Source organism: Poecilia reticulata, chromosome 7 (genome assembly GCF_904066995.2).
Source record: "Poecilia reticulata chromosome 7, P_reticulata-male-v2, whole genome shotgun sequence".
Classification (NCBI taxonomy): Eukaryota; Metazoa; Chordata; class Actinopteri; order Cyprinodontiformes; family Poeciliidae; genus Poecilia; species Poecilia reticulata.
Window position 1 is genome coordinate 14,701,206 of NC_088836.1, and position 18,741 is coordinate 14,719,946.

Below are 18,741 nucleotides of genomic sequence, written 5' to 3' on the forward strand. Positions count from 1 at the left end.
TTGTTGCATAAATGCAGAACAATCCTCGAGACCTTAGATAAGTCTGAAGAAGGCTCTATAAAGCTGCACCTGCCCTTTGGAGTCATAATGAGTCACAGCGTTTCTGTCCTTCAGGTGGCAAATCAGGCCGCCTCTCTCGATCCGTCGCTTCTGTCAGAACGTTGCACTTTGACCCTTGAGCTTATGGGCGGAAGTCCAGGATGTTTTCTAGGCGATGGTCTTGAGTACCAGATGTTTTCTGCCATCAGACTCGTCGGAGGGAAGTTAATTTTGACCGGGGCGATGACTCCGGTGCGGAGCTGATACTCGGGGAGGTGAGTCCTGAACGATCTGCCGTGCTTTATGCGAGCAGAGGTTGGACAAATAAACCTTTATTGGTGACACCTTTGGTTCCTCTTTTTAAGAGTGAAAATGTGTTTACTTTTACAGAAAGTGGCTTTCTGTTAGTAGTGAAACTTACTTTGTGTCTTGCATTAAATCCAGGAGGAATGTGTTAAATTTGGGGCTAAAATACAGAGCTGAAGTTCAGGTTTTTTGGTCAAACATATTCGGCTAAAAAGCTTTAAATTAACATCTTGAAGCGTAAATCAGTAGTGAACACAACGACCAAAATCACAAAGCTGATGCACCGCTGTCGTTCTTTCAGCCATGAGAAAAAGTCTAGAGAACAGTTTGATTATTACTCAGTTTTTTGTTAATTTTAACCCTGAATTTATCACAGGTTCTGTAAATGATTAACTCAGCATTGCCCTGTTGGTGCCAACAATCTCTGAATTTCATTTTCATGCCTTTTAGGTTTCCAAGGACAGTTTTGGATAATAATCAGTGCTCGGTTGTAGAAAGCAAATACTTTTGAGTTCTTTGCTGAAGAGGCTCACATTGGCGATTAAAATTCCCTGAAGGTCTTTATTGAAACTAAAGGAGCATTATTAAATTTGTAAGAAATGCTAATCTGCTCTGATCAGATCAGAAACTGAAAACAAATGCTGAAGTTAACTGGGTAAGCCAACTATAAAGGTCCTTTGTTTTAAATCATTGTTTAGTGTGAATTTATAGAAATGGCTTTGAAATAAAGCCTTTTGAAACTTAAACAATTTACAAAGATATCCATAGCTCTGTAAAAACGGTCAAACTAGTTGCAACAAAGGATAAAATGGCTCCGAAGAATCGCCTCAAACGGGTCAAAAGGCTACAAGAAGATATGCATAGACAATAGTGCAAAATGAGTTGTGTTTGTATGACCAGCTTCTTTCTTTACAGTTGAATGACATAAAAACATTTATATTGAACTTTTTCAACTAGTGAAAGTCATTAATTAGTCTTTTAAATTTGTTGCCAGAGTCCACAGCTTTCATTTTCAGGTCAGCTAAAAGAATAACCCAAAGCTCAGATTGAGGTTTTCCAACAGCATTTGAGTACGAGATGTAAACGAAAGAAAAGCCAGACATTCAGAAAGAGACTAAATTAATCTGCAAAGCTTAAAAACTGTCTTAAAACTCAGCTTAGGGCTTAAACATTTGGTTGTACCGTGTAAAAAGCCATTTGCAGCTAAGTGAAATTTAGGTTGACTGTGGATGTTGAGCTTTATAAAACTGCAACATCAGTGTAAAAATATAAAAATATGATGCGACTGCCAATAATGCTGACACAGAGGATATCTATAAGGGACCCTAATACTGAACCCTGAGGGTCATTTGCTGAATGAAGTGGATTTGAGATGAAACTATCCATCTGTCCACATAGGAAAACAGGTGATCAGTTAGAAGATGGTTATGTGAAGCCGGACAAGTCCTGATTTGTTTGTTGTTGCCTTGACAGACGTCCTTTTTTTACGCTGGTTGGAGTAAATTTCAGATCATCCCCTCCGCCCTGAAGTGTGACCCTCAGCAGATCCACAATGCTTGGAAACGGCCGACCTTTCTCCTACTCGAGGTATGTTTAACAAGCAGCCATGTTTGAATTCACTAACTGTGATTTTAAAAGCTCTCCAACTCTTAAAAAGTCTCACCCTCGCTGATAACACAGTCAACTCACATTTATTCATGCTTTCTTTCCCAGAAGCCAGACTTCCCCAGTCAATATTAATTCAGGCTTGATGAAATTTGGGAGTTTTTCAGATGTTAAACGGCCCTTGAGCTTTATAAACAAACCAGTGTTGGGTTGTTCTAACTTGCAGTCTGTCTCACAGAAATTTATTGTCCTCATTATTTCCAGCTGAGTCAATGAAAAACACCAGAGATGCCGTAGTGTTAGCTGTATTTTAGCGTCACCAATGTTAACTTATGAAGAAAAACTGCTTGAAAAACTTTCGCTAAATCTTGTGTGCGTGTTTGCTGGACTTTTAAAGAATTTTCTAAAGATATGGCTCTGAGACATTGCTCACTGGGTGTGCTTAGTGTATTTGTCCTGGAAACATGTCTCTCCTTAACCTTTGTACTCTCTTCAGCCTGCACAGTGGCACAATTAACACGTACAATAATTGGGCAAAAATTGAGTATAAGAAAAAAGTCAAAACAAATTGATGAAACCTTTGGTAAAACAACTTTGTAGAAGAAAAGGTCTGGCTCCTTGGAAGTAAAATATAAAGAGACTATCAATGCCTCTTTATATGTTTTGAAACTGAGCATATAAAATTTTTTTAATTGGCACAAGCTGTCCAGTTGCCTCAAAAACACCATGTCATCTTTCTGTGTCTTCTTCTTCTTCTCGTTCAGGGGTTTCTCTCAGGAGGACTTCCCTCAGAGACGAGCGTTTCACCAAGATGAGCCCAAAGAATCCCTGCTGCAGAGAAACAGCATGTCCAGACCCAGTGGAAAATCCATCTACAGTATGTCCAGACATCAAATCACACCTCCTTAATTAGGTATAATTATGTTTTCTGAGGAAAAAAGTATGTTTTGTTTGTTTTCATTAGTGCAGAGAAAAGAGTATGCAGAGACGCTCCACAAAAACCCAGACAGCTTTCAAGTCAGAGTGGAGGTAGGAAATCTGCTCTTGAGTGGCGATACACTTATTATTTTGAATTTAGTCTCAACTTCTCTTCACAAACCCGCTCCTCCCACAGCATCTGTTAATCTGTGAGCTGGACGGCCAGGAGCTGAAGACAGAGGATGACTGTGTGACCAAACTCAAGGAGCTGGACGGCAAAAGTCGTCTGTGGCCCCAAGAGATGATCTTAGAGATAAAGGGAGCCTACGTCGTGCTCTGTGACATTGAGACCAAGGTTGGTGATGATTGTCTAAATAATGACCTGAATAGTTTGGCAAACAGAAATGAAATAATTAGGTGAACGCATTCGAGGTAAAAAGATGTAACATGAGGAATATACAGGAAATCCACAGTTATTAGCTTTGAAAATAGGCCGGTCACAATAACAAATTTTGCAGGATGATAAATTGTCCCAGAACGATAAACGATAATGTTGTTTTGAGACAATTTCCAAGTAATAAAACAATAATAATGGGATAATAATGGCAAAAACACACTCTGAAAGATAAATAAACTTTAAATTGTAATGAACATTTAAACACTGAAACTGGAAGACATTATAAATATCCAAAATAAATACAGAAAACAACAAATAAAATGATTTATGAAGTCTATGTAAACAAAATGATCTTTCAAAAAAAAAAAGGGATAGTTGAGACCAAAGCACCACACTGAAGATTTTTTATCATTCAGTTTTTGGTAAAAAGAAAAGAGAAAAACGATAAATCAAGCAAATGAAAATGATTGAGTTTCTTTCAACTTATCATGCGATTAATTGATTTATTGTTCATTGTGACAGGCCTATTTGAAAATCAGTTCAGATCTTCTGTATATTGATGGTGAGCACTGACACGGGCTGGGTTCTGTTCAGATAATCTGGTGCTGCTAATCCAAAACATCTGATTAACTTATAAACACCAAGTTTGACCAATCTCTTTAAAAGCAGAACTTTTGTGAGTTTCTGGGAAAATAAACCAGCAACGACTTTAGAAAACCAACTGTTGCCTCCCATCTGCATGCGGTCATGAGGCTATTTTCAAACTATCTGAAGTTCATGATATGCAATTAAACAAAAGGAAATGTTTTCAGTGTAACAATCTGATTCCTGTTTTGGGGTCTTCTGGAGTTCATCTATAGACAACCTGAGCAAAAAGCCTCTTGGTCTTGTTCACTGGCGCCTGTAATCTATCCAATATGCCTAAATCTGCTTCAATAAGCAGAATATGATGGCTTTATGAGTTTAGAAATATTGTTTGTTGATTAACTTGTAGCGACTCCTTCTGACCTTACAGGTGGAGATGGATTCAATACCTCTGAGGAGCATCGTGAAAACGCGCGCAGTGCTCGAAAGCTGCACCTACAACTCTCTGCTGGTGGTAACCGTGCAGGAAGGCCGCAGGCACGGCCCTCAGGTCTTCCTGTTCCAGTGTGAGGAGACGGGGGTGAGCTTTACCTCTCACGAGAACCCAGGATGCTCCAGAAGAAGGAAATATGTGAAACTGCTACTTGTACATGCTGTAGGGAGTGTGATTAATGGCAGGTCTCGTTATTTTATCAGGCAGAGATCATTAAGGCTGATCTGGACAAGGCAGTACAGAGAGGAGGCAGCGATATGGAGCCACGCAGAATGACGCCTGACATCAGGTACGCGACTGAGCAAACGTCACATTTATGAGAAGCTGGAGAGATTTGACATTTAGAAAATAATGCTGGGAATACCTTCAGTCGGCAGAGTGCAACCAGTTTCCGGCGGGAAAGGTTCAGTCCTGTGCAGCAGGAGGAGAACCTGCCGCCTGCAGACTACGTGGCACCGCAGTGGGACAATAGACAGCCAGGTACGCTCAAAGCAAGCTGGGTGCACATGTAGCCAACAGCTTCAATGTATTTAATCAGGATTTTATTCAGCAGAACAACATACAGTATATGTGAGCAGGAATCCATTGACAGATGTTATTTTTATCAGGATAAACGCAGCTGTTCTGTGAAGGCTGTGTTGGAGAACGTTAGCAAACAAAAAGCATCATGACGAAACACAGCAGTGAAGATTGAAGCATGTTTAAATATAAAACAACATCAGGGATCATTCTTTAGAAAAACAACCAAGACGCTCATGGTATGAGCTGCAGAGGTCCACTGCTCGGGGTGGAGAAGCAGCCGACAGGTTAGCTTTACCCACGTACTCCACGGGTTGGGACTTTATGGATGAAGACGGCCATGGATCTCGGTCAGATACAATCTAGTTCAACTTTTGGGCCAACAGGAAACTGCTTTATGAGGCATAAACACAGCAAATTACCCGGAAATCACCGTCTCCATGGTGAAACACGGTGGCGGCTGCTTGATGCTGTTGTGATGCTTTTCCTCAGCAGGTCAGGGCAGCTGGTTGGAGACGATGGGAAGATGGAGCCGTAAAAGACTTCTAAAGGTCTTATAGCCTTTTTAGAGGCTGTAAAAGATTTTAGACAGTTTCACTAGATGTAAACATGCAGCCAGAGATGCAATGAAATGGGTTTGATTAATTCCTCCGATTAAGTCCAGAGTTGAGCTAATTGAAGAATCTATGACAAAACTTGGGGGGAAAAAAATGTCCATTCAGTCTTGAGCTATTTTACAAAGATGGTAAAGACAAACCCGCAAAAAACCGCCCCGCTGTGACCAGCTTCTGTGAGTTAAAATGTCCTGTGAAAAGTATTTCGGCAACAAACCTGAGTAGCCATCAACATCCTCTGTCATTTTTATCTCTTATCCATTTAGATTACAGACCTGACTCACGTTCCTATACCCCACAAGAAGAGATGTCGAATTATTCCGATTTTCAAGATTCAGACATGGCTATACAGCGAGCGGAGATGGAGAGAAACACGGTGAGTGCTATAGCAACTCTCCTTGACTCTCTCTCTCTTTGCTCCCAATGAAGCTTCGAGCTTCTGCAGCCTCCGTTCATGTTTTCATTCCTTTCCTCAGGACATTTTTAACCACATTTTAACTGATGTGGAGATCTTCGGGGACAAAGTAGCAGAAGTTATGAATGCAGCTCCGGAGAAAGAAAGCAAGGGCAAGATGATGAAGCTTTCAAAGAAGAAAAAATCCAAATCAAACGGTAATAATCGTCAGAGATAACGTGCATATCACAACACGCTTGATGGTTACGTTTGTGATGTGATTGCTTTCGCGCAGCGCCATCCAACCTGCCACACTGGAATGAATATGCCTCATTTCTTCAGAAAATTAAATATGGCTTCAATCTGCTGGTACGTACCGGTTTGGCTGCAAAGTAACCTGTTACTGCAGTGAAAAAATAACTAAACTTTTCTCGACATCACAGGGCCAGCTGAATGGAGCCCTGAGCAACCCCACCGCTGATCAATATGTGCACATCTTCTTCTCTTTCCTGGGGAATGTAAGCTCCTCCCGCTCCAGGTATTTCCCCCTATCTGGTCTCAGTTGTGACAGTGCATGCATTTTTTGTTTTTCCCGCAGACCGTTTCTCTGTATCCCCAAGATATACCTCCATCAGTCACCTCCCCCCTGCTGACAGAGGAGGCTGTGAGGCTCCTCAGTCAAGTTTTGGATCCCCAGGAGAAACAGCTCTGGATGAATCTGGGAGAATGCTGGAGCATTCCCAGGTTGGTCAGACTTTACAGGCACCTGGTTCTCTTTGTATTCCATAAAGCTTGTAAAAATTCCTCAGACACAACTCACTCACGTAATTTCTTGACCCGCCAAGCCCAAACTGGGCGTAGGCATCTAGCGGCATATAAGTAAATACGGGTCAAAGTTTAAGTTTAATTTTCAAATAAGAGGAAAAATGGCAGAAAGGTGTGTTTTATTATGAAGCATAGCTGGAAAAACAGACTCAGTGCAACAATATCAGAGTTTTGGCTGATGCAACTCAAGTCAATCTCTACTGACAACCTTTGGATTTTATGTGATGAATCAGCACAAAGTAGCAGATTATAACGGGAAAGAAAAAAGGCTCTTCCTGGACTACCTTGAATCTGCTCTGACTAGCTTGCCTCTCCCTGCTGAATAAAAGCCTCCCCACAGCGTGATGCCTCCTAATAATCACATTTGTTTGATCTGAAATCAATATGTGTAACAAAAAAACAAAAGCATAAAGCGTTTTCTCTGTGCTGCGGCGTTTTGTATGTGTCCCAGAAGTCTTTAATTTTGGAACAAACTCATCCACTGCACCCTTGAAATACAAACTACCAAACACAATCAACTCGTAAAGATAATTATTAAGCTTCTACCTGTTGCTTTGTCTCATCTGTCTGTCCGCCCGTCTATTTATCTCTGTTGTTTCTGTTCAGCCGGTAGGAAGCCGGCTTTCTACCAGCTGAAAGTAGGTCGACATGGATTTGAACAAATCCATGCGTTGATTTGTTCAAAGCATCCGTTCAGTACATAGTATTGTTCAGTCACCTGGTGACATCATAATGTAGAGCTGCGTATCATCCGCATAGTTATGGCGACTAATCTTATTGTTAAAACCTGAGCTAGTGGGATCATGCAGACATTAAACAGGAGGGGTCCCAGGATTGAACCTTGGGGTACCCCACATGTGATGTCTGTGCACTCTGATGAGAAGTTACACAAAGAAGTCCCTGTTCTTAAGAATCGAACCAGTCAAGAACTGTTCCAGAGTCCTGCCCAGCTCTCCAGTCGCTTCAGCAATATGTCATGGCCATCAGTGTCAAATGCTGCTCTGAGGTCCAACAGAACCAGCACTGTGGTTCTTCTATAGTCTGTGTCGGTATCAGTTTCTTAACCCTTCTTTCTGCTCCCAGGTCTTCCTGGCCGGGCAATGTCAGTCCTTACATACCGGAGTTTTACGACGGCTGGCAGCCTCCTGCACCCCTTCATTCCCCTCCTGATCCTCAGCAGAACAATCCACTGAACAGAAACACCAGCCAGCGCTTCCCGCCCGGACCGATGAACAATGACCGGAACTACTCGCCCAGAGCCACGATTCAGCGCTCTGAGGTGGTTAACACTTACCTGGTTGTCAAGTGAATGAATGTCAGAAATCATGGGGTTCTCAGCAGCTGCAGCAACAGATTAAGTTGTGTGTGTGTGTGTGTTTTTTTTTAAATATTGTTTACCTGTTAACACAACACTGTAAAGGTCTGGATGTGTTTTCAAATGACAGGAAAGAGTGAAACTTTTAACCAGTTGACGGGAGTTGAAATCACTACATGTAGAAAAAACTGTGCCAGAGCAATTATTTCTATGATTTTCCACTATTACTATTCGACAAAGCAACACTAGAACCTGCTTGGTTTGAAGAAACAAGCTAAATGTCCACAGTTCTTATCATGATGTACCTTGTGTCTTTTACAGCCCAGGTCCAACGGTCCAATGAGATCACTGCCATCTCAGTAGTGAGTTTTATCAGCAGTGCCTGCAGGGTCGCACGCAACTAACATTTCCTTGTTCCTCACTCTGTTCTTCTCAGCTGTTATGAAAAACGTTAACAAAATGTTTTGGTTGTCGCGGTTTCAGCCCGACCGAGCCTCCGCTCTACATGCGCGTCATATACAACTTCTCAGCAAGGAACATGCAGGAGCTGACCGTCACGCAGGGAGAGGTGGTTCAGGTAAGAGGTCCAACACAATCGCTTAAAGGTATACATTTAGATTTATAGTACACATTACTGGTTTATTATACCTAGCATGGCTATTTGTGTTTGTCTCAGTATCTACTGCCCCTAGAAACCCTTGATTACCGTAGAGGAGCTGCAGAGATCCTCAGCATAGGTGGGAGATTCAGTCCACATTGCAGTCTGGCCTTTACAATAGGTCAGCAAGAAGAAATTCATTGATTCGAGCCAAATAAGTCTTTTTTCTGGTTTGCCATAACCATGTAGTGAACACAGACTTAGTTGGGACGATGGTGGTGATGATGGTAGGAGTTTATCTTGCAATCAGTGGGTTGACGGTTTGATTCCAGCTCTGTCTGCCTCTATTGTGTCCTTGGGCTTGTCAGATTGTAGCTTGCCACCATCAGTGTGTGAATCACTGAATGTAGTGTGAAATGTTTTGGGGTTCAGGCCATTTGCATGTAAATGTAAACCCATTTACATGTTTTTTGTATTTATCCAGCTTTTTTTTTGTTGCAGTGAATCAAACCTGTAGAGGTATCAAGGTATCTGTAAATTTCACGATCTGCTCCCCTTCTTGACAGGTGGTCCAGAAATCCAGGCCATGGTGGCTTGTTCGAAACTCCCGTAACGAGGAGGGCAACGTTCCTCCAAACATTTTGGAGCAAGTTGAGAACAACGAATCCTCGGAACAGCAGCGGGTGAGCCGAGGGGGACGGTGGCGCTGCATAGAAACAAAACTAACCGATTTAACACTCTCTTCTTCACTCTGCTTCACAGTGGGACTCACGGAGCCAGGTTACTCTCGACTACAACTCCACTTCTGCAGAAGTGAAAGCATGGCTCGAGAGCAAAAATTTCTCTAGAATGTAAGGACCAGTCTCTAGCTTTTGGATTTTTATTCAGTAAAAAATTAATGATTTACGAAGAATAAACAGGGAATTCTTGGTTACCAACTTCTCTTGGCCAGCACTGTGTCCAGCCTTGGTGTCCTGACTGGAAAACTGCTTCTGGGAATGACCAAAGAGGAAATCAGGACGGTGTGCCCGGAAGAAGCTGGAAAAGTCTTCTTCCAGCTTCAAGCTGTTAAGTCACAACTTGCAGTAAGTCGTGTTCACTCTTCTAAGATTGTGTAAGTCATAACAAATTTTTGTTAAGCTGCTGATGCTAATTTTAATTCATTCTGATAACTGGGAAAATGGGTAACCATGTAGTTTAATTTCAGCAGTGACAGACAGGTAAAATTAATCGGTCTCTTCTGCTTGGTCAGTTTGAGGCATCAAGACTAAACCTGTACACCCATAAGTCCCAGGCATGCAGGACACCAAAACAACTTTCAGTCAGATTATTCTCCTGGGATATAATCATGTTTTACCTTGGAATCAAAATAATCTGGCTAGCAGCACTGTGGGGTTTGTTAAAACACCATACTACCTGCAACTGCTGTATACTATATATTACTCTCAAATAATTATATTAGTCTCAAAAAGGAAAGGTCAGGAGTGTAAAAGGAAAACTGTATGGTGTCTAGTAGAGAAAAAGTCTAGCCATTATAATGAGTGACCTGTATGCAACAATACAATCTCAGATCACATCTCTGCATGGAGAAAATATCTGTAATGCTTTTTTTTTTTTCCTGCAGCTCTCCAGTGAGCCGTCACAAATGTACAACCACCGCTACTGACGACAACTGTGACGCTTAAACTGGACGCAACGGTTCTGGATCCCTCTGAATCTAGAGATCCGTTCTCACTCTTAGGATCTGCTGAACTTCATCCAACCCGCCTTGTTTATTTCATAAAGTTTGGCCTGTTTTTGTATAGCATATAAAAAAAACAGTCACTTGAAGTATTCTATTAGTTTTCACTTGTTAATAACTAACCTTTGTCTTAGGCTAATCAGCACTATTGCCCCTAATCTAATCATCCATGAACATGTATAAATATGTCTAAAATTGTGTAATAACTTCTACTTCAGTAAATTATCGTGTGTTTTTTTTATCAATGATTCTCATATAATTTATTGTAGAAAGTTTAATAAATAAAATCAGATTCAAGTGAGATTTAGTTAGTTTATTCTGTCAACAAAACATGTTACAAAACTAACAAGTGCTTTGATTGAAATTAAAAGTATTCACCATCATATCCTTTTGTCGAAAGGACATGAAGCCTTCATGATATGAAAAAAGATTACAAATTTACTGCTGAATTTACGTTTCTCCGGTAAATTGCACTTGAGGAAAGCACTTTGTATTTCTAAGGCAGAGGTGAGTTTCGTCTTCACTCCTTCTTGTGTCCCCATTTGGCCATCTTGTTGTTGACGGGAGTCTTAATGAACCTGCTGGACTTCATGTAGGCAGCAATCTTCTCCAGCGCCTGCAACGACAGGAGAGGAGATAAGCGGACGGAAAATGGAATGAGCTCCTCTGGCTCTGATTACTGAAGTAATCCGTAATCTCAGGCTTATGCAATTACTCCATAAATTTACTTACTGACATCACAAAGACACATCACAAAGAATGGCAGCATCTGCCAGCATCAGAGTTTTCTCACCTCAAAGCGGTCCAAGAAATCTTTGAGGTTTTTGAAGTCATCCAAGCATGAAGAATGAAACATCCTGTGCTGATCCAGCAGCTCATACATGACAAAGTCCACAAAGGTGATCTAATGGGAATGGAAATTATTACCAAACAGTTTTTAAAGTATACAATATACCCAGGCATTTAGTCATATTCAGGAAGTGAATTCATAAAGAATATGTGCCAGTTCATTTATCAAACTCTGAGCTCTTCTTCATTTCCACCAGAAACTTAAAACATGAATAATGGGAAGTTCGGAGCTCATTCGATCTGAAGAACCACCAAGTTTGTGGTTCTGGGTAAGTGCAAGATCAGCAAATGTGTAAATTAAGTTATGAATGAATTACTGCCACATAATTCAAGCAGGAATGGATCCTGTTCCAATTGTCAGGATTTCTACATTTTTCCCCAAGTAAATTTTTTTAAGTCCATGTTGAGACATAAAACACAAAAATTCATAAATAAATTTGAGGCAGACATTGGATTTCAGTATGGAACCTGTAAAAACCAGACAATGTAAGGAAGGAAGACATACAAGTACATCTGAAAATTTGTAATATTGTGAAAAAGTTCAGTAGTTTATTAATCTTCATAGGAAGAGTTTCAATTTCTGAAAGATATTCGATATTCTTTTTTTATAGATGAGGTAACTAGGAAGAAAGGATAAAGGAAAACAATGAGGAAAGGAAAGAAAAAATGGAAGTCAGGGATATAAAGTGGCTAGGAAGTAAGGAAAGAAAGGACATAAGAAAAGAGTGAACGGCAAGGTGAGAGGGAGGGCAAAAAAGAAGGAAGCAAGCAAGGAAGAACAGACAACTTTAGAACGACATGAGAAAAAAAAGCTTGGGTTGGTAAAAATTAGAGAATGGAGTACATGGGGAAAGAAAGAAAATAAGGAACTAAGGAAGGAAGAAATGACAAGGAAGAAGAGATGAAAGATGCAATTAAGGAGGGAGGAAGAAGGCAAGGACACCAAGAAGGAAGAACATCTAGACAGTGGGATAGGGGACAAAGTCTGGAAATACAAACGTATTTTTCCAAATTTATTCAGACCTGAAAAAAACAAAAGAATAATCACAAAGTATGTTTTCTATATTGCATATGAACCCTTTACTGTGGCCTTCAACACATTTTGCTGAAGGTTTTGATATTTTTGGAGCCAAAACAAAATCTGAGAAAAAAAAGTGTGCTAAAAATAACAATTACATATGTTTTTCACTTTTAAATCTGAAATATTATAATCTGTATTAAGCCTACACCGCCCCCTGCTGGTGTAATTGTGTAACAGCTGAAAAGAAGCTCAAGGGAATCAAACTGATTCCTCACACAGTTTAAAATTTGACAGCTACATTTTTTCACTGCATATTTTAAATCCGCTTACATCAATAATTTGGTCTTTAAAGAACATACTTAAACATAACTAATCAGCAGAAAGGTGGCCAGAGCAGCAACCAGCAAATTAGATGAATTACTATTGGATCAAACAATATGCTATAAAGCTTAACTTTTAGCTTTCAATAAAAACTCAGACTGAGACAACTTACCTTGTCACCAGCGAACCACTTCCTGTCACCCAGGAAGTCGGAGAACTGCTTCAGAGTACCTTGCAGCGAGCTGAGGTATCCTGGCTTTAGCTTTTCCTGATTTTACGGAGAGAAGGCCGGCTTTAGTGGGCGTCCAGATTTAATGCGAAAACATTTAAAGAATATCTACTTACGAAGTCGGTGTAGCACAGCCTCACAAAGCCGTTTCTAAAGTCCATGGCCTGGTTCTCCAGCAAGTCCACTCTGACCTTTTCATCCTCCGTCTCTCCACCTGTCATCACCCCAAAGTCCACAGAAAGAACATTTGGCATCACAAAACTATTAAAGAAAAAAAAACTTGATTTTGTATTATGAATGAAGGACCCCAATACATACACAGGTTGTGTTTGCGAGCGATGTATCTCATTATGGCGTTGCTCTGCGTTATCTTCCTGTCTCCATCTAACAAGTAGGGCAGCTACGGAGAGGGTCAACCATCATCATAATCAACAAAACACTTGAACCTGCTCTACAGTGAAAACAAAGCTGAATAATTCTTACGTTGGGGAAGTCAATTCCAAGTTTCTCCTTCTCACCAAACCAGCAGCTTCTGTCATAGTCCGGAGCTAAAAGAGAGAAATGAGTGCTTTATTCAAATCTTCTGGTAATGTAGTGACTTTTCTTTATCTGTTAGCTGAAATAGCGCATCACCTTCACCACAGGTGTAAAACTTTTCATCATATGCAGTACCGGTGTACTCCAGGAGGAGGCGGACGGGCTGGGCGAGCTGCACGGATTCAGAAAATGGGGAGAAATTATTTCATTGTCAGGGTTGACTTCGACACGGACAAACTTCAGAATACGCACAATTGAATTATCCAGTTTTATATATATAAAAAAACAAACAAAAAAAACATTCACAGCATTATTTAAGTATTAATAAGACAGATTTGTCTAGGCTTTGTTTAGATTTCAACTTCTCAGAGGATGATTATCTGATTTATCACTTAACCGAGTCTAGTGTCTAATTAGGTTTTAAATCACATTAAGACAACAGCTTGTGAAAAACACACTTGACCACTCTCTATGTGCTGTAATGTAATTATCTCGCCACTCATCATCTTCAAGAAAACCTTCTCAAGTTAAAGTCTCCATTTGTCTCCGTTGGGACACTTAAAACAGTTCTCTACGAAAACCCAACATCAGCACATTTGCAAACAAATATACATTTACCAAGGATGAACATTATTGTTGCATTATTCTGCAGTCATCAAGAGGAAAAGAGTACACATTTCTTTCATTTAGGCTTTTGTGCTTTTAAAAGACTTTTTAAGGCTATAAGCTAATTGAGAAGATGTCATTATGCTCTGATCTAGTTGTAAAGGTTAAAGTCACCTGGCTACACAAATTATTTTTGCTTTGACGAAGATTTGGTTGTTTTCTAGCTTGTAAAAATATGTAATGCTAATTGTAATATGCAGCAAACAAAAATACTTTATTTTACAAAATAGTTGATGCAATGTCAAATGAAAGCCACAATCTAAAAATTACAAATCACCAAAAACAGTTCGATACCACATGTACTGAAATACATTTCCTTTAATTACATTATGTTTGTTTTGTATTTTACAAAATCCAACTGAAAGTTACCATTTGCTGTCATCAGTAGTCTTTAACAAAACTGGTGATTTTAAAAAGGCCATGTTCTGAAAAATTAAAAATTAACCATTGCATATAAATTGGTTTGTTATATCAGTATGACTGTTGACCACCAAAACATGCGGCGGTCAATAATTAACAAAAGAGGCTGCAAAGTAGAAACAATGCATCATAGGCTAAATGATGAATGGCCATATGAAAAGTGCAAGTCACATGAATCAGCAGTTTTATATTTTTTATACTATTCCTTATTAGGAGCTAATATTCTCTCCAGGAAGCATTATTTTGTAAGTAAAATGCCAAAGTACAAGCTTACAATCATATCCATATCTGACATAAATGAACAAACACTTCAGGAGTCTCATTTATAAAACATTGCATAGGCACTAAACCAATGGTGTATTCACACCATACACATTTAATATGCTATAAACAGACCAGAGTTCATATCCCCCGTTGGTCCAGACTTTTTGTGCAGGTGTAAATAAACGGATGTGAATCCTGGTGCAAAACAAAAAAACCATAGACCCATTTTTTGAGGTGGTCTCGGTCTGCCTCCATACGAACTCTTGTACAGTTTTGCCTTTGAGCTGATTGGTTAGAATCAGATACCGTCTACATTCGCTTGCAAAATACAGCTTTATAAAAGGAACAATGAGCCCCAGGTTAAAAAAAAAAGTGAACTTAAAGGCTTAAAACTGGGAGCAGCAAACCTGTAAAACAGGCTGTTTCAATTTTGATTGATTCTCTTGCTACGGTACACAAGTCAAGTATCCTCTTCAATTTTTTATAACATACAACCAAACATAATTGTTACATGACTTGTATGTGACTGTAATTACATTTTATTTAATAATATGTAACTACAGTCTATCCTAGCAGCAGGCTGGCTGTACTCATTCATTCATTAGCTGGTTATCAGCTCTCTAAAAGGTGCTCATTTGGTGTTTTCATAAATCCACAATTTGTTCAATTGGAATGAAAAGGTAGTTTTAAAACCACAATAAATTAGCCTCTATGCAAATAAAGTGATAGCTGTTTTGAATAGTGGCTCACTGAGGTAGACTTATTCATCTAATCAGTAAAAAGGTAGCTAAAGTAAATCTTACATGCTACACTTTATACATGTAGAACTTTTCAACATAAAAAAAAAAAAAAAAAAAAAATCTCACAAAAACTTCACAAGTCAAAGTTGTCTAAAAAAAAAAAATCTAAAGAAATTAAGAAAATGCAGTTTTGAAAAGAGTCCACCAATCACAAGTCGAAGGGAAGAGAGTTTCAGACTTTGGGGCCACTGAACAGAATGCTTTGTCTCCCCTTGTTATCATCTTAATATGGGGAACCATCAGCAGGCCCTGTTCAGGGACCTTCCAAAGACACAGGGCTGCAGAATCCCTGTGACGTAGTTCGGTGCTTGTCCACAAGACGATCTCTCCAAGACGATAAAATATTCCTAAATTACACACTTAACCGGAAACCAGCATAGTTGTATAAAGACTGTGTGGGTTATCTAACCCATATCAGACAGCACAAATGAGTTTTACTTCCCCGTATACTTATGCATTTGAGCAAAATATCACTACAGTAAATGTTCTACTTGAGTTTTAGTATTTGTGTGTACTCTTTCCACCAGTTTTAAAAACCATTGACCCAGACCCAACCTTCAGGTGTTGATAAGAGTACCAGCATGTTGAAGTCAAGCTTAACCATACAGTGACTTAGATTATCTGCCTGATCTTGGACCAAGTTGAGGCATTTTAGTGCTCCTGATTCAGCTGTTTCAAGTTACCCATAAACGCCACTTGCCTAACCTTGTAGTATGACGGAGTATTAGGGCCAGACAAAAGAGTAGTTTTCTTTTTAAGAATGAAAGTAGTAATGGTAGGAGAAGTAGTAATTTTGAGCGGTAAGACTACGGAAGAGTAGTCTTACCACTGCGCTAAAATAAGAGCGTCTTGAGAAATTATACTTTGGTATCAATTTTACAAATATTGAAATACTTATTCTTTTATCACATTAACATCAAATTGTTATCAGTAGCAGGACTTTTGCTACTGATAAAAAAATGCAAACGACTGTCTTTCAAAGAAATACACAGATTAAAGAGCTGGGTCAGATCACACTCGGAGCTTTTTGTTTTCTCGACTTTCTTCTGGCAACATTGTGTCTTTATTCTGTTTTTATTCTCATAGTGTTAAGGACTTCAGTCATAATATAATGATTTTATTCTCGTATTTAAATAAAGTCTCGCCCACAGTCAGACCATCACCCAGATTACAAAATGTGAGCAATCTAGTTAATCCAGCTAATTAATTCAAACCATAAAACCGTTACTAGCCTCGCTGATAAGGGCTGCACGCGCACAGTCGGCAACATTTTAGCGGCTAGCTAGCACCTCAAATAACCCCCTTAACTTCGACGACCAGATATAATAGGAGCAGTAGTAAAAGACTGTAGCGGTAGAGAGTGAAAAGAAAGCAGGCTGGCTCTGGTGGGTGTCGCCGTCTGACATTAACAACAACCTGAAAAGCTGCAAACTGTTCAGTCAAGCGACGACGACCAAACCGATTCAACTTACCCCGCGAATGTCCCAGTAAGCTAGAACCATGGCCATTTTGATTCAATGTTAGGTGCCTTTTGTGTTTTAGGAGGAAGCAGCAGGAGCAAACAAAGACCAAATGTGTGTGCGGAGAGACACCGAGGAGCTGAGGTCTTTCACGGGCTGAGAGGAGGAGGAGATGAATAGGTGGGTGGGGTAACAGTAAAAACACCACGGTATTGCTCTGAACCTGTTCTGCAGGTTGCATTAACGTTCAGCCTACACCATGTTTGCATAAAAGCACAGAAATACTTCGTAAATCCTCCCAGTAAAATTAATGTATATGACCGACAGCGAGGATAATGAGCTAAAGTCAAAGCAAAGTCGTAAGTAAGGACTTTCTATGACAGCCTGATTGAAAGTAAATTGCTGTAAAATGATCCAGGGATTACTATGAAAACAATAAGTCGTGTAGTAACAAGTATACATTTTGGTCATGGGAGGGTTGAGTTGAAAAAGAAAAAAAAGTAAGCATCAACCAAGCCCATCACACGCACGCGCGCACGCACGCGCACACGCACACACACAAGAGCTTAAAATCATAGACATTCATATGGCAAGGTTGAAGTTCTGGAAACAGCTATGTTTCTGCAAATTCAATAGTAAGACAATGACATGCAAAAATGAACCTTTTTTGCATTTGATTTGAAATGTAAAAGCGCCACTTTGAAACATTTCTGTAACTTTTGTCTGATGTTGCAATAGGTACACCTTGCATTGTGTTTGAACTTCATAGATAGGCTACTTTAGTTCTTCATGGCCCTGATTCAAAATGGTGTCAGAATTTTCTTCCTTGGAGAAATGGTCCATATTGACATGATGGCATCACACAGTTTCTGCAGATTTTAGGGCTGCACCTGTCGAACAAGCTCCTCTTCTACTGTATTCCAAAGATGACCTATTGGACATGTGTCAATCTCAAGACCTGTGGGCCAATCCAGGCTTACCGTAGCTTTTTCTTGTGGTCCCCTAGATTCCAAATTACACCAATAAGTCTCCAGTTTTTCACAAATTTGCAAAATTTACATAAAATAAACAGATCTAATTTTTTTCTGAATTTACTGCTTTTTTGTCTCAACATTGGGCAAAAACATTGGTTTTAAGTGACTGCTGCCTCAGCCTTACTTGATGTCAAGTTATAGTCTGTGATCGATGAGGTGATTAATAACAGTCACATTTAGCATAATACATTTGTGAATATATCATAAAAATTTCTTACAAATATTTCTAGTTTAACACAACAAAATCTTTGATTTTAATAGCAAAAAACCTACATAAAAAACAATCACAAAATCCTGGATGGACTGACCAGTGTGAAAAAATGTTCAATATTATTTAATTTTAAGAAACACTTAATGAATGCTGAAACCAACAGCTATTTTTTTATATTTTAACAGTGTAATGGGTTTTATCAATATATTCTGGCACAACCGGCCCTTAAGAACATTCAGATTTTTTGATTTGGCCCAAAATGAAAATGGGTTTGACACCCCCGACCTATTGGATGGAGTTCAGTTGACTATTGAGGCCCTGAGTTTATTGTCATGTTCAAGAAACCAGTTTGAGATTATTTGAGCTTTGTGACCTGGTGCATTATCGTGTTGGAAGTAGCCATGAGAAGATGTTCGTCATGGTCCTAAAGGAACAAAATGACACGCAGGTAGGCAGAGGCATTTCAATAATGGTCAGTTCTCACTGAAGTCCCTTAAGCTTGCCAAGAAAATATTCCCCCACCCCTCTACCAGCAGCAGCCATTGATACAATGGAGGATGGATTTATCGTCTCATGTTTA

At 39.6% G+C, this 18,741-nt stretch overlaps 2 protein-coding genes across 3 annotated transcripts; one reads left to right on the forward strand and one right to left on the reverse strand.

The window, feature by feature from the left end:
- Window positions 1-2: 2 nt before the first annotated feature.
- On the forward strand, window positions 3-10,652 carry eps8l3b (EPS8 signaling adaptor L3b). Of its 2 annotated transcripts, none has more exons than XM_008413313.3 (20): window positions 3-314; window positions 1,819-1,932; window positions 2,715-2,827; window positions 2,915-2,979; window positions 3,065-3,223; window positions 4,281-4,430; window positions 4,547-4,632; window positions 4,714-4,823; window positions 5,743-5,852; window positions 5,953-6,088; window positions 6,166-6,239; window positions 6,314-6,388; window positions 6,469-6,614; window positions 7,779-7,974; window positions 8,332-8,372; window positions 8,494-8,587; window positions 9,175-9,291; window positions 9,371-9,459; window positions 9,561-9,693; window positions 10,233-10,652. In XM_008413313.3, exons 2-20 carry the CDS (start codon window positions 1,898-1,900, stop codon window positions 10,272-10,274), a joined length of 1,971 nt encoding a protein of 656 aa, XP_008411535.1. In that variant the 5' UTR covers window positions 3-314; window positions 1,819-1,897; the 3' UTR covers window positions 10,275-10,652. The 2 variants fall into 2 exon arrangements, with proteins under 2 accessions (XP_008411535.1, XP_008411536.1); XM_008413314.3 differs by having other exon boundaries at window positions 1,855-1,932.
- Window positions 10,648-17,093, reverse strand: LOC103467185 (glutathione S-transferase Mu 3-like). The gene is made up of 8 exons (XM_008413316.3): window positions 16,929-17,093; window positions 13,403-13,478; window positions 13,253-13,317; window positions 13,088-13,169; window positions 12,886-12,983; window positions 12,713-12,808; window positions 11,143-11,253; window positions 10,648-10,965 (listed from the first exon to the last, which is right to left on the reverse strand). The coding sequence occupies exons 1-8, from the start codon at window positions 16,962-16,964 to the stop codon at window positions 10,870-10,872; spliced, it is 660 nt and encodes a 219-aa protein (XP_008411538.2). The 5' UTR covers window positions 16,965-17,093; the 3' UTR covers window positions 10,648-10,869.
- Window positions 17,094-18,741: the final 1,648 nt, after the last annotated feature.

Bases quoted from the DNA above. Each gene is read 5' to 3' on its own strand.
- eps8l3b (XM_008413313.3), top strand. From the start codon at position 1,898: ATGCTTGGAAACGGCCGACCTTTCTCCTACTCGAG. The intron at 1,933-2,714 runs GTATGTTTAACA...CTTCTCGTTCAG, and splicing joins CGACCTTTCTCCTACTCGAG to GGGTTTCTCTCAGGAGGACT. The intron at 8,373-8,493 runs GTGAGTTTTATC...TCGCGGTTTCAG, and splicing joins AGATCACTGCCATCTCAGTA to CCCGACCGAGCCTCCGCTCT.
- LOC103467185 (XM_008413316.3), bottom strand. From the start codon at position 16,964: ATGGCCATGGTTCTAGCTTACTGGGACATTCGCGGG. The intron at 13,170-13,252 runs GTAAGAATTATT...CCCTCTCCGTAG, and splicing joins TTGGAATTGACTTCCCCAAC to CTGCCCTACTTGTTAGATGG. The intron at 12,984-13,087 runs GTATGTATTGGG...GGGTGATGACAG, and splicing joins CGCTCGCAAACACAACCTGT to GTGGAGAGACGGAGGATGAA.